The 15,792-nt window shown below is 36.1% G+C and overlaps 1 protein-coding gene and 1 long non-coding RNA gene across 4 annotated transcripts; both read right to left on the reverse strand.

Moving 5' to 3' along the window:
* Positions 1-5,696: 5,696 nt before the first annotated feature.
* LOC132035302 (alkylbase DNA glycosidase-like protein mag2) lies at positions 5,697-15,438 on the reverse strand. 3 transcript variants are annotated; one of them, XM_059425587.1, is made up of 2 exons: positions 14,382-15,438; positions 5,697-6,142 (listed from the first exon to the last, which is right to left on the reverse strand). In XM_059425587.1, the coding sequence occupies exons 1-2, from the start codon at positions 15,358-15,360 to the stop codon at positions 6,117-6,119; spliced, it is 1,005 nt and encodes a 334-aa protein (XP_059281570.1). In that variant the 5' UTR covers positions 15,361-15,438; the 3' UTR covers positions 5,697-6,116. The 3 variants fall into 3 exon arrangements, with proteins under 3 accessions (XP_059281570.1, XP_059281559.1, XP_059281566.1); XM_059425576.1 differs by having other exon boundaries at positions 14,366-15,437; XM_059425583.1 differs by having other exon boundaries at positions 6,060-7,673; positions 14,366-15,438.
* Positions 9,701-14,359, reverse strand: LOC132035325 (uncharacterized). The gene is made up of 2 exons (XR_009409217.1): positions 12,552-14,359; positions 9,701-12,518 (listed from the first exon to the last, which is right to left on the reverse strand). It is a non-coding gene; the product is annotated as an uncharacterized LOC132035325 (long non-coding RNA).
* Positions 15,439-15,792: the final 354 nt, after the last annotated feature.

Here is a 15,792-nt window from a genome sequence, read left to right on the forward strand (position 1 = left end):
TTTGGCTTAAGTTTCAAGATTCAACAAAGTAAGATGCAATTATATATAAGGCTTAAGTTTCAAGAATCAAAAAATAAGATGCAATTGTATCAGTAAGGCTTAAAGCGGTAACAAGGACTCAAGACAATGGTTGAGCCTTAGTACTGGATTATTGTCAATTCATTCACTTTAGATAAAGCTCGGAAATAGGAAAGGATTGGATACTTTTTGGTACTTTGAGGGGAATTAAAGTGAGAAAATAGTGTATGTGTCAGATTGCCTCTTTTTTCTTTACTTAAACGCTTGTCTATCAGAAAAAATAATCTCAGAGAGGAGGCTAAAAGCAGTGGTTGCAAATATGTGAAACTATTTTGGAAATGATCTGGTTTTGGTTGAAGTTTAACTTTGTTCATGTGAATTTGTCAATATGAGATGAGAGTAATAAAGCAAAATACGTACTCCCTTTTTCGATTGCAAGCAACGACAGAGCTAAAAGATTTAACAAGAAAATTCGAAAAATACAAATTTACCTGAGCATAAATACACTTAGTTATATATCATAGTGTCAAACAGATCCAACAATTCACATATATACGGAGAGATTTGCTTTTAATTGTCAAAGGGATTCAATTGAACCCTTTCAACACAGTACTTAGCTCCCCAGCCAACTGATTGCAAGGATATAGTCATACACAATTAAACACCTCTACAATAGTGATCTTCTATAATAACATTTCATCATTACGGCTACACTTTTTTTAATTGATTTTTTATACTATGCTATATTACATAAGTATTTTTTATGACAACATTTCACGATAACAGCATGTGTAACATAATTCTAGAAAACAACGTCTAAGAACTAATTTTGAGTAAACTACCTAGCTTGACAAATATAGATAATATTCTCTCCGGTTCATATTGTTTGGTGTTTTTACATTTTTATTTTAGTCCATAATAAGGTGTTTTACATAATCAAAAATATATTAGTTTTATCTTCTTCTTTTTTTCAAATTAATTTTTGTTTACATATGCCGAAGAAGTATTTCTCAGTTATAAATCCTATGACTACATTAAATATCTTCGACGGCATTTGATCACATTGGAGCATGTTGAATCCCAACGGATGTTTCACTATTTGTTGTTTGGGTAGTGTTATATTTGTCAACTTAAAAAGATGTAATTTAATTAAGTGTAATTTTTTTGTTTTTTGTTTTGTTTTTTGGAGTAAGTAATTTTTAAGGATGGTGTGAAAGGCAAAACCCCAACCAATAATGCGGAGGGAGGATATAGTAGTATAATCGAGTTTAAGCTAATAGTGACTGAATGACAACGAAGCACCCAAAATTGGTATGATAATCTTTACGCCATCTGGTATTAATCATTGAAATCGAGGTCGTTAATTAGAAAACGGGAAAAGGGAAAGAAGGAAATAATTTGTTTAATTGATCATATAACTCTTTTTTGTTGGTTGTGGGAACAAGTTCCAAGGGGTTAGTGGTTTATTAATTAAATAATATCGGATTAGGGTTTAATGATTAAACTAAGATAAGGCTCATTATCATGATTAATTAAATTAGTACAACTAGCTTTGCATCAATATACGTGGTAAAACCCTAACCATGTCATCAATAATTCGAACTTAAATACTCCCAATATATTTTCTGCTTTGTCTCTCTCTCTCTCTCTATTTTTCTTATTCTTTTTTTAATTTAGTCAAAGTGGGACAGGTCGAAAATGGGTCTGTGCCTGTCAAAAAATCTAAGACAACTCGACATGATGATGTGGGAGCCTCTAATTGGTTAATGTGGAGGTCGAAAATCAAATTCTTGCTGCACTTTTTGTTTGATTAGTTAATTACTTACACATCTGCAGCACACTTCAGATTTATTGGTACTCCGTATTTGATATGCCTGCAAATTCGAATTAGATTTCTATAAAGAGAAAAAGCTAATTTATGAAGTGATAATTGCCCTAATTTATATAAAGAGATAAGTTCCTATATCATAATCTATGTGGGACTCTAGCACCCTACGGGCTTAGGATTGAACAATAAAATTATATGGAGGTGTAAGTATAAAATTTTCACAGTATAAGGAGGGCAAGCGTTTATTTTAAAATACATAAAATATATTTGAACTATGTCATATTACAAGGGTGTAATTTATTAACATATAAATTGAAATACGTCTGCCGTGCAACTAGTTGCTTAATCAGTATCACGACGAAATAGAAGGGTAGAACATATTACTTTACTTTATATTTTACTATATCTAAGGGAGAATATCAATTTTTTGTAGTTCTCACATGAATTTTTTTCTCTTTTTACCCCTAATTAAATTTTTTATTACTTTGTGAACTCTTACAAATTTTGGTAAATTTTGAGAACTTTAAGGGCTTTTTTTATGCCACTAAAGATGATTTCATGGAAAAGATTAGTGGTTCCACAAAATATGCTTATACATATTTGAGTCTTTTATGAAGTATATTAAATTTGTTTATAATTATATCTTTCCTTAAGAATTTATTATAGACACTTAAAGAATATAATTATCACGTCAATCAAATTTTATAATATAGGCTTAATTATTGAATTAAAATATTTTTTTTATAATTCTATTTATTATTTGTCGATGTTAATTACCAATTATCATTTGCTATTTAAAAAATTTATTCGTCCGATTCTAGATAAAGTTTTTTATTTTCTCCTGTAATTGTGTCGTACATGCTGGCAAAAATAAGTAATCAACAAAGATTTCACTTAAGGTAAGATTAGGTTTTATATCAAAAGAATAAATACAAATAGACTATCATTGTTAAATATACTTAAAAATGAATCAAAATTGTAAATTATAGTCCGAAGTTAATTAATTAATCAAATTTTACTTGCGCACGCTTTTAACATAAAACTTATCTAATAAATTACTATATTAAAAGACTATAAAATATTTTAGTTATAAAAACATTGTAGTTAAAGAAACCAAACAGTAATAATACTAAATAATTGCAAAAAGTGGAGTATTATTTTTACCTTTTTAATATTAAAATATTTTGCAAAATACCGTATAATAAAAGACAAAATAATTAAATTCAACATGAAAAAGTTATTACAATGTGAATTTCATAAAATTATTTATTAAATTAAGAAAAAGAAAAAGATGTTATTTTTTAACATGCATTTTTGGAAGGAAAATGAAAGCTTAAAGTAAGAACAATTTAATTTTATGGACTTTTCAATATTTTTTTCGTGTGTTTAATTTGAGAAAACATCAACAAAAATATCTTGTAATATCAAGGATTTTTATTATTTATATTTATTTATAAGTTAACTTTATTAAGTTCATCATACAACAATATTTTTTCGCAGTAAATATTTTTGACATTAATTGAATATTGTAATATTTTTTGGTAAAAAATAAGTAACTTTAATTCAAAAAACAAATGAAATTAATTTAACATATGAAAGCTGAATTTGGATCATTGGAGATTTTAGTCTAAAAATATCTAAGTAAAATAGCAATTAGAAATCAATGTTTGATTATTATTTTTAAATCTTATATATAAACTAAAAAAATGTTTTCCCTTAACTTTCAGATAGAAGTTTATTGAACGTATCAAATTTAACAAAGAAAAAATAGCAGATTTTTTTTACAAAATATCTACAAATTAAATTTTATAAGATCGATTTGGGCCCAAATGACACTAGTATACTATATAAGCGGTAATCACGAAATTTTATCGTCCTCACATACAATGTGATCTTATGAAGCTCATCCACGTGGATTTTACTTTAACTTATGTATTCTAATTTTTTTGTCTCTCATTTTCTTAAGACAATCCACCAGGGCCTTTTTAATTAGTGTAACTTTTTGTGAATTTTTTCTCATCTCTTATTCCATCTGTCTCAATTTATGTACTTGTGGATAAAGAAATTTTATTAAATTTAAATTTCTCAACAATTTCGGATCATAATAAATTCAAAACATTAGTCCAATCAAATATTATGGATTAATATAATTTTAAATTAATTATTTAAGTCCAATAAATATGGATTTAATTAAAGGTCCGATTTTATTGAGCTAGTCCATTAATTTGGGCTATAAATAATGAGCCCATTTTGCTAAGCCCAAGATATCATCTTCCTAGAGGCCCACTTTGGTGCCACGGGTCAAATGACTTGGCACGCCAAGTCAAATAAAGAAGCATATAGGGTCATGACACGTGTTAAAATGATGCAGCCTGTCTAGTCCAATCAAAGGCCAATGAAGATGTTCCACGTGTACAAGTGATATGTTCCGACCAATCAAATATCGCCATGTTAATTGAAATTTGATTGGCCGAAAGGAATTCATCTTTATCACAACTTCTCCATCCTACAACTATAAATAGGGCCCTCATAATTCAGAAAGGAACCAAAAATTCTAACAAGAAGCCAGAGAGAGCTCGTGGATCAAACGCTGCAGATTTCTCTACAAGCTAAAAAACATTCAAGCACTCAAGCATTTCTCTAGAAGTTAAAAAATCAAAACGAAGATTCAAGATCAAGCTTCAAGCCCCTGAATCTAAACATAAGTTCAAGATCAAGGCTACGGATTAAGATCGAGTACCAAAAGCGTTCTCGAATTCAAGTGATGAAATCAAGATCAAATCCATCAAGTTCAAAATCATGCTCAAAAGCCTTTGAATTTATTATCGAAAAGACGAATCGAAGGATTCCTACAGATTGTAACACTCATATTTTAAATCAAATAATACGATTGTTGCTAATATTTTCCTGTCTTGATTATTATTTTCACCTCTCCTCTCTCTTGCACACACGACCAAGATATGCGACATCCGTTATATCCCTTTCAAGAAGCCATGCATAATTGAGTATACATACAATCCGTCATTCAATCCATCGTATGTCGATAATAAATATGAACCGATCAAGTATCTTATCTGTTTTTTCCTAATCCGTTATCAACCTGCCAATTCGTCAGCATTAGTGTTGAGCCAGTTAGGCAGTAATGGTACTAAAGCTGAAGATGTTGACCCTGTGATTGCCATATTCATCATGCAAGAGGGGTTAATACAGAATCATAGAATCCTTGAAGTTATCATTCTGGTCTTGCCATTAAATCTTTTATCAATAATTGCAATCATAGAGTACTCTTAATTGAGAGCACTTTACTTGGATGCTGGCAGATCAATCTTCCAAGTAAAGGCTCCTCAATCTCCAATTTTTCCAAGGGTTTGCACATTGTAGAGCTAGAAGAGTGAAATCAGTTTCCAGGAATCTTCACTCACAAACAACACAATAAGTTACTCTGAAAGATCAGAGTTCTGATGTGCTGAATACTGATAGCACATGTGATGAGACTAGCACAGACACACACATCTTTTACCATTATCTGAATCTCAGCTTTTACCAGTTGATACGAGGCCCTCTTACAACCCACTACCGGTACAAATACAGTGAAGCCTAACGTGATAAGCACCCAAAGCCCAAGTGGGATTGAGGAGTTATCGTGCAACCTACACGTACCTGCCTGTTGTTGCTCATAGTGCAAGTCCCACTTGTATAACATATTTGGCCGAAGAAGCATCAGACAGGTTGGGAGAATAAGGACCAAGATCTGGTTTTATTATGTGGTAAATCCACGAGTCTCATCATTTAAAACCCACATATTATCAACACGATGGATCTCAAATACTGGAAAAGCAAGAGTAAAAAGGAAAGAAACAAGGACGAGGGCTATAGCTCTATTTAAGTACAGATTTATTTATGTTACATTGCCATTGCTAAAAATCATAACACAGTTAGAAGCAGTTTATTCCAGTGCTTTTTACATTTAAAGGCGGCATGAGAATTGAGAGGAAGACAAAACACTAGTAATTGTGAGCATCGCATTACCTCCTTACCCAGAAAGTGCAGTTCCCCACATCAATCGAACAACTGAGGGTCTGGCATCTAACGACAGTCCTTTATAACACTAACTTCTCACAACTAATGACAAACTTGAATAACCGAAGAAGCAAAATTGCTTGCTGTTACAACTTCACAGTCTCTGCAACATAAGCTCAGTACTAACACATGCTTGAAATTTGAATTCTTTTCCAGCCTCAGAAATTAGTCTAATCAAAATCTGAACGCTTCAATCATTGGCTCCAAATGCAAGCCCTGAAACCAAAATGTAAATGATGCAAAGTTCAATATACTGGTATGCTATCCTAAAACATAAACAACAATGAACACTAAACAAGTAGATAAAGCACAAGGAAGAAACTTCAATCAATAAATGACACCTTATTCTCACACGAATTATGTATGTTATATGAGCCAGACTATATTCCTTCCACTCAATTCGGGCCACCTTTTCTTCAATAATAACGTTACTACTCTCCTTCCTGCTTGCCATTTCCTTTTTAAAGCTGCTCATTGTTCAACTCCAGGATGTGATGACCTATTCTTTCTTAACTTTAGCCACTCAAAAACCTAAACGAGGGATGTTTAACCCCAATTCCCCAAACCAATTTACCTATTTGAGATTTCTAAATGTGTGGCGCCATAAGATAAGGACCACTAGGGGCCCGGTTAGTCATTCTATTCCATACAACCTTGGTGGGACATCTATTTCTCAATTCCATAAACCAAAGAATCTTATAGGAAAAAAGGGAAAAGGGCCAAAAATGCCCCTGAACTATCGAAAAAACTCTAAAATACCTTTCATCCATCTATTTGGCTAAACCCACCCCTCTGCTCGTGTTTCTGGCTCACTCATGCCCTTAATACTGACGGACCTTTCTTTAATTATTTTTTTATTATCATTTATTACATGGCTTGTTTTTATTGGATGAAATTAAAACCCAACCCCCACCCAAACCTTTTCCTTTATTTTATCTGCCCCGACCAATGACCCAAAACCCATTAAAACTTATCCATATTCCTTTCCTGTCACACATAATCGTATCTCTTTTACTAGATTTCTTGTATAGGTTTCTCATCCACAGGAGTGGTGAGTTGCTTATTTGCTGAAGAATTCGTGAACTTGCTATGAACATTCAAAATATTTGAGCCACATTCATGCTGAGGCCAGCAACGCCACCCAAGTGAAAAGATGTCAAAAATCACATCACAAAACAGAGACTATGAACCATGATTCTCAATTCAGATCAATGGAAATAAGAACAAAATCACTATTTTTTTGTTCACCCATTGCTACACAATCCTTATTTTCTCCCGGGATGCAGTATTAAGCTTCCTGCAAAATGAATCTTAAAAGAAGGGCTTTGTACAAATTGGTTTTCTTATTTAGCAAATGGGATTAAGCAGAACAATGTTTAATGAAATGATAATATCTAATCCATATATTTTGACAAAATATTGGACAAGTATTTGTACAAGACAAAAATATAAAAAATAGAAAAATACACACAGTTATATCAATAGTATGTTACAGCAAGAATTTCCACTCTGCTAAAAAAGCTTCCTTGCTCCACTCTGCTAAAAAGCAGAAAGAGCATTTCCAAAATCTATAAAAACCTAATCGATTTTCTTCAATCTGCTTGAAAAAGTTCAATCAAGAAGGATTTTTGTATGAATCACTGTGAAAATGCTGCATATAGGCTCATCTCCTCTTCTTCTTCCTATGTCCTTCCACCTTCGAGAATATATTCATCAAGAACCTAACTTTTCCCACTATGTCACCCCTCTGCAAAATCGTCAGTTTACAGAAGGTCCTCATTTTTGCACCTCAAAACTCAATCATGCGTTTTCAGTCCCACCAATTTCCGCAAAATTTTTGCAGTAAAAGAGATACAATCAAGTTTGAAAGGAAAGGAATCGGGTGTTTGATTAGCTGATATGGGTTTTGGGTCATGGGTCGATGGAGTTAGGTAGGGGCAGGTAAAATAAAGGAAAAAGGTCTGGGTGGGGGGTGGGGTTTTAATTTCATCCAATAAAAACAAGCCATGTAATAAAAAATTTAAAAAGTTAATTAAAGATAGGTCCGTTAGTTTTAAGGGCATAAGTGAGCCAGGAACATGAAAGGTAGAGTACTTTTAGCAATATAGATGAACGAAGGATATTTTAAACCTTTTATGATAGTCCAATGGTATTTTTGGCCCTTTTCCATAGAAAAAATAATGAATCAGTATATAGCATTGGAAAAAGAGGAAAAGCAGCACAAAAAACGAACCGCTAATATTCCAAAAGTAGCACAAAGCTAGGCAATTATAGGAAGTAAAAAATAGGAGGCACAAATCAAAAGAAATATTTTAACCCAACAGGGATCTAATTGATTACATGCTCATTCATGTAGGATAGTAACGGCCAAGAGCTATTCAAAAAAGGTATAATATTTGCACCCTTTTGCATGAGAGAAATATAGATAAACTAGCTACTAGTGCATTAAAAGTTTATTTGAGAGAACCGGACAGAACTGGTAGCTGGCACAGGAACGAACTGGACAGTCAAGAATGACCTGGTTAATAAAAGTTTAAGTAAATTAAGAAAAAAGGGTCATATTTTCCTCTTAAAATCTCTTTTTACCTCACATGAGATTAAAAAGGCCTAGAAATATCAACTTTCAAGTAACTATTTAATGGTGTTAACGATAAGCTGGAGGGCTGGAGACAGACGTTGGAGTCTAAAGGATTTAAATTGAGTAGAACCAAGACAGAATATTTGGAGTGCAGGTTCAGTGGCGTAACGCATGAGGCTGACGAGGAAGTGAGGCTTGGTACCCAGGCCATTCAAAAGAAAGGAAGTTTCAAGTATCTTGGGTCTATTATACAGGGAGATGGGGATATCGACGACGATGTTTCACATCGTATTGGTGCAGGGTGGATGAAATAGAGGCTCGCCTCCGGAGTCTTGTGTGATAAGAAAGTGCCACCAAAACTTAAAGGCAAGTTCTACAAAGTGGTGGTTAGACCGACTTTATTGTACGGGGCGGAGTGCTGGCCAGTCAAGAACTTTCACGTTCAGAAGATGAAAGCCGCGGAAATGCGAATGCTGCGATGGATGTGTGGGCACACTAGGAGGGATAGAATTAGGAATGAAGATATCCGGGACAAGGTGGGAATGACATCGGTAGAGGACAAGATGCGGGAAGCGAGGCTGAGATGGTTTGGGCATGTGAAGAGGAGAGGCACAGATGCCCCAGTGCGGAGGTGTGAGAGGTTGGCTATGGACGGTTTCGGGGAGAGGTAAAGGGAGGAAGAAGTATTGGGGAGAGGTGATTAGACGGGATATGACACGGTTTTTAGCTTACCGAGGACATGACCTTAGATAAGAGGTTGTGGAGGACTCAGATTAGGATAGAAGGCTAGGTTGCTTACTCTTTCACCATAGTAGTTGTAGTTTTGCTTATTCATTTATTGCCATTTGATTTCTGCATTTGATTTCTGCTTATATTTGTTGGGCCTTTGTACTTTGATTATCTTATTTATCTATAGTAGTTAATGCTCCTTTCTTTCTGGGATCGTTCTACCATGACTTTCTCGCTTTTGTTATTCCTTGTTTTCATATTGTTTTTGATATGCTTCGCCCTATCCGACTTTTTGTCTTGTTTTCCTCCTCTTCGAGCGAGGTCTTTGGAAACAACCGCCCTACCTTTCAAGGTGGGGGTTAGGTCTGCGTACACTCTACCCTCCCCAGACCCCACATGGTGGGATTCTACTGGGCTTGTTGTTGTTGTTGTATATTTTGTTAAAACGGTAACATGAATATATTTAAAAAAAAAAACACTAAGGCATTGCAGGGGCGTATTTACAAGATAGCAAAAACCATGCTATATCAGACTAAATTCTCAGTGAACCAAGCACGTCTACTAGAGATTCTACCTCCTCTACCTAGCTTTCTTTACACCAAAAATGAAACAAAAGTATACAGTTCATCCTAACTTTCTCCAAAGGATTGTATTTGTCTTTAAACACTCTAGCATTTCCCTCATTTCAAACTGTCCACCATATGAAAGCAGGGACTGATCTCCATTTCTACTGTGGCACTGAACCCAAATGTAATCCCAACACTGCAGCAAACTGTAACTGGCTGTTGGCATAGACCATCTAAGTCCCCCAATGCTGAGGAAAAGTTGCCACAGCTGATCAGTAAGAAGACAATGTAGGAACACACGACTGTTGCTTTCCAATACTGCACCACACAAGGAACTTCTAGAACATAGTTGAAATCCCTTCTTCTCAAGTTTCTTGAGTTAGACAAGCTTCTATTGCCACTAATCATGAACAACAAACCACCTCGAAAGGGACCTTGACTTTCCAAACATACCTCCATGGCCATTCTTCTATACGTTGACCAGAGTTAGATAATAGGAGATGATATATCCCGGCCTAGCACTCACACTATGAAACCCTTACAAGAAGACATCAAGGCGAAGTGTTATAAGTGGTCAAGAATGAAGGCCAGTTTTGCAATTAAAATCAAGGCCCGTTTGGCCATTTATGCTATATGGTTAATTGCAAAACTGACCTTCATTCTTGACCTATTATAGCGGTCATTTGCCTTGATATCATCTTGTAAGAGTTGCACATCGTAAGTGTTGGGCCGGGATATATCAGAAGGTAAGCAGAGTTATCAGTGAAAGTCTCATTCAGCAGGCATTCCAATTCAATGTATCCTCTGCATCTTTGAGACCTTGAGAAATTTCCAAAGTCTTGAAGAAATCAACAACTCTCTCAAGTTCGCAATCATTCAAGCATCTTCTGAAAGTAAAATATTACATCTTTAATGTCCCTAAACTGCTTTTAGTTTTGCTTCCAGTAGTGATGCAATGCTGAAAAAATCTGGAAACAAATCTTTAAGAGAACCATGTCTTAACCAGTTGTCACTCTAAAACCGTGTTGTCTTTTCACTTCCCACCCTTATAGTGGTAGTAGCAGCCAATGAATTCCAGTAGAGTCTGCTAGATTTCCAAACCCCAAACCCATAAGGACCGTTGACAATTCTTGAGCAACAATGTCCATGCTGACCATACTTGTCACATACTCCTCACAGATGACTTTCTCCACAAAGGCATTAACCACCAGGTTATACCTCTCTAGCATTTCATAAGTAAGCTTTGGTTGTGTAGCAAGGTAAAGGGAACAAAGGCATGACATAGGTACGAAGTGTATCAAGTACATTGTTCATCAATATCACTCTTTTTTCTTTTTTTGAATAAGGTAACATTTGTATTCATTCCAAAAACATCAGCATTTGGGGATGCTGATGGGATTTTACAAGTGAAAACCACAGACAGTGGCCATAGAGTAAAGATGCCAATTACAATTTACAAATTGCCTAGAAAATCTACCAAATCTCCTACTCCCCCAGTATATCTTGATTACACCAAAAACAAAGAGACTAAGACATTTCATTTTCACTGTCTGAAAGGGACTAACTCTATCTTCAAATTGTCTTGAGTTCCTGTCCTTCCAGACTGTCCACCACATACAAGCTGAAATGGACTGCCACCAATCCTCCTCTGCCTCCCTTCTTCCGGTTTCTTTACAGTTACACAGAAGTTCTAAAGTTGATCTTGGTAAAACCCAATTCACCCTTAGGATAGAAAATAACGCGTGCAGTTATCTGACAATGTAGAAATAGATGCTCATTAGTTCCTGCATCTTTCCCACAAAACAGGCATCTTGAGCATATCTGTAGACCTCTTCTTTGTAAAGCCTCTTGTGTTAGACAAACCTTCCTCAAAACTAACCAAACAAAAGCAGAAACCTTATTTAGAATTTTAACTTTCCAAATAAGTTTCCATGCCAAGCCAAGGATGGATTTACAACCTTGTTCTTCTCCCAGTATGCTATTTAACAGTGAAAATCCCTTTGCTGCATAGTTTCCAAACTGGTTTATCTGGAGCATTAGTGGTTCCTGTAAAGGAATTAAGCAACAAAAGCAAATCTGTGACTCTCCCTATTTCCCAATCATTTAGTTCCCTTCTAAACAAAAGATCACATCCTTGTTCTGTCCCCATTTGAGATACTTTGTCATTCTTTTAGAGAATGATAATGTGTAAACCCTGGAATAAAGTTCTGATGAAAGAAGTTTTTGTCCCATCACCCACCTCCTTTATGCTCAAATTTTCACTGCATTCATTCCACATTCTTCTAATAGTCTTCCACACACTGCTTCCATAAGTAGCATTCACTTCATTTGTTGTCCACTGATTCATCAAACCATATTTCTGTGCTCTGTATTTCTTCCAGAGAGACCTGTCTTCCTTGCAAAACCTCCACAGCCATTTCTGTAAGTCTGAGATTCTTAATTTCCATGCCACCATGTTGCCTGCTGACTGTCCACTTCACTACATTGTAACCTTTCTTGTCTTTGTTATCTTGCCAGAAAAAATGTTTTCTTACTTTGTTAACACCAATATCACTCTTCCTTCAACAGATAAATAGCTCGTCCAGATTGCTAATCTCTTTTCACATCTTTCAAGTACCCCAATCCAGATATCGTGAGCTTTATTTTTGGAGCCCAGGGACAACCCCAGATAAGTAGTTGGTAGTGAGCGCAACTCACAGCCCAAAGATGTTGCTAGAACCTGGATATTTGCGCCCAAAGCTGTTGCTAGAACCTGGATATTAACCTCTTTAACTGGGAATAACACTCTTTCTCCAATTAACATGAAGCCCAAAATCTGCTTCAAAGATGATCTGAATACGTCTTAGGTGTTTTAGTTGATCTGCTTCAGCATCACAAAAAAACAATGACTGCAAAGAGAAGATGACTGATCTCTATACTATCGCCCTCTCTATTACAAGCTTTAAATCCTCCCCACCAGCCTTTACCTTCGGTTAATGGCGTACATAGATTATGAAATTTCCAATGGACAAGGACTTGTTGTAATAAATCACAGCGAGACCGTAGATACACAAGGTCTACGAGCATGCTCTCTCATAAAAGTTATGATTGCTAACTTATCTCCTCACAAGGCGTCAGAAAAGCATTTAGGATCCCCAACCTACGATTTTCACCTCATCGACAATGGCTCCACACTTTAGAATCCTAGACCCAAGGGTTTTCGCCTCGCGAACATTGACTAAAGCCATCCATCACGGATTCAATGTAATTCTTGCAGGGGCGTTCTCCGACTTGTATTGTTTGACCGACTGAAATCTATCTATTCCCACTCCTCCCTCACCCCACAAAAATGGCTAGAATGTCAGGGTCCAGCAATGGCCCTGCCCGTACACAGGTATTTGTGCAGGAGTAACATTAGACTATTGGTAGTCACGTCATTAATCCGCATTAGCTGCTACATGAGTAGCCACATCAACTAATCTATCAAATCGGCTACATAGTGATATATCAATCAACTATGCCTCAAATCTAAATTAGTCGAGGTCGACTATATGCATCAGTTTATATCCATTCTACTCAGTTCAGGCGCTTGCCTGGTAGGCAGCTCTCAACAAATTCAATTTCAGTTGGGATAGTTTATGCTGGCCTTCAAACTACTACACTTCCTCCTTTTTCCGGATTTAAAACTGACAGACATACTCACATAGATAGAGTTCATTGCCACCTCCACCAGCAAAAAAGACAAGAAATTGTCCATTAGCATATATAATATTGTATCTTGAGGGATTAGGTTAATTAGAGTTATTAACTTTTATCCAAATAACTGAAGAGGAGGGGCGATTAAATATAATGAGCTTCCTTGGTCAAAGAGACCCTTTTATTTGGCTGGTGAAACTATTACAAACCATACGTGACAAATGTGTGCTAATAGGTTCTCGACCAGATTGAGCAAACCTAAATTGGGTTCTCCACTTACCAAACAACTAGAAACTTCGATGGGAGTAGAAGGAATAAGTTTGTTTTGGTTTAGACCCAAAAAATATGGAAGAGACAACGTTGAACATTTTTAATGACAATGTGGTGCAGTTGATGAATTGACAATGCAAGAGTAACGATTATATATAATAGATTCAAGTAAATGCAGCATACTTTTTCTGTCCCACACCTCCATCCAACATTTCATAAATCTAAATGCATAATAAATTTAAAGGCTTCTGTGAGTTCAAACACTTTGATATTCACCATTATCTGACACTCTTACCTTATGTTCGTATAATATGGTCCGCTACCTTGATTCAACCACTAAACCAGCCACCTCTACTAACCCTTACTCCTTTATTCGGATTAAGACCAACAAACTCACATAGGTAGAACTCATCGCAAACTCCACTAGCAAAATGATTCAAGAAATTACCCATTAGCAAACATACTGTTGTATCTTGAGGGTTTCGGTCAATCGGAGCAATTAACTTATATCGAAGTAACTATAACGGGTTAAACTAAATCTAACAAACTTCCTTGACCACGCATTGCTCCAAAATATAATACAGAAACAAGTATTAGTTCATATAGAGAAAGTTCAAATACCCAAGATTCTCGATACCATTAATTGGCTCGAGAAGCTGCAGTTGATGTTGCTGTTGCTGTGTCTCCTGTTCAGTCTGAATTTGCTGCAATGTATGCACATTACCACCATCAATCGGTGCCGCTGCAGCATTAGTTGGACTCCCTTTCCCTTCCACTAACCGCCACATATACCACGCCCCTGCAGTTCTATACGGCTTCCATTTCTCACACAGCTCCTCCATCTGCGACGGTCTTGGCAATTCCTCCAACCCATATAACAATTGCACACCTTTCCTTACCCCCAAATCACTAACAGGCAAAACATCCGGTCTATGAAGCGAAAATATCATAAACATATCCACTGACCAAGAACCAATACCTTTCACCATCGAAAGCATCGTAAACAACGACCTATCATCCATCTTAAACAGGCTCTCATCACACAAAATCCCACTTTTATACTTATTCGCTAAATCATAAAGATAACTCGCCTTTCGCCCCGATATCCCAACCTGCTTAAGCTGTTGAGCAGATAGGGATAACACAATATCAGGGCAAACAGCGTTTTCGCCTCCACAAAGGGAAACGAAACGAGTGTAAATTGAAGTTCCTGCTTTATACGCTAGTTGCTGATAAAGAATGCTTTTGCTAAGAGCTAAAAAAGCAGAATGGTGGGTTTCAAATTGTGGGGGTGGAAGTGTATCTATTAAGGAAGAGAGAAGTGGGTCCACAGAACGGAGGTGCTGGAGTGCATTATCGATTTCTCCGTTAAATGTTAAGGGTTTGATGATTTGGGGGTTTGATTTGGGTGCAGTCTTGCGACGATTCTTGGTAGGTCCCGTTGTTTCTTTTCCATTGGAGGATTGGGGGGTGGAAGAGGAGAGTTTACGGATTTTTTGGGGTCGAATTGGGATTTTGGAAGGGTTAGAGGGGTTTTGGGGAAAATCATCAGAATTGGGTAGAGATGGTTGAGGTGGAGTTTCGGTTTTCGTTTGTATTTGGGTCTGTTCACCCATGACCGGGGGTTTTAGAGCTGACGGTGACTGACTGGAAATTGAGGTTGTGCGGCAGCTCAAGAGTCCGATGAGTAGCGGCAGCTCAACGGTATTATTGCTGTGCGCCAAAAGGTGAGCTCTCCCAATCTAATTATTAAGGTGGGATAAAAATGTAAGAGCAAAGGTGGATTAAGAGGACATATACACTCATTATAGAAGTGGGAATCCGCGACTTAAGTAGTACAAAAAATAAAAAGTTGAACCAAACTAATGCAAAAAAAAAAAAATTACATTAGTAGTATTCACGATTTAAATGCGTGAAAAGCGACCAAACTGCAAAAATAACGGCGTTTTTCACGCACAAAATTTGTGCGTGAATGAGGCATACTTATTTTGTCACATCTCTTCTTTGCTATCTTTCCTTGCACCATCTTCAACCATTCCCTTCATTTT

Source organism: Lycium ferocissimum, chromosome 2, assembly GCF_029784015.1.
Source record: "Lycium ferocissimum isolate CSIRO_LF1 chromosome 2, AGI_CSIRO_Lferr_CH_V1, whole genome shotgun sequence".
NCBI lineage: Eukaryota > Viridiplantae > Streptophyta > Magnoliopsida > Solanales > Solanaceae > Lycium > Lycium ferocissimum.

Coding starts and splice junctions, on each gene's coding strand:
- LOC132035302 (XM_059425576.1), bottom strand. CDS start 15,360: ATGGGTGAACAGACCCAAATACAAACGAAAACCGAAACTCCACCTCAA. Junction 6,143..14,365: donor AATGGTATCGAGAATCTTGG/GTATTTGAACTT, acceptor TTTTGGTTTCAG/GGCTTGCATTTGGAGCCAAT.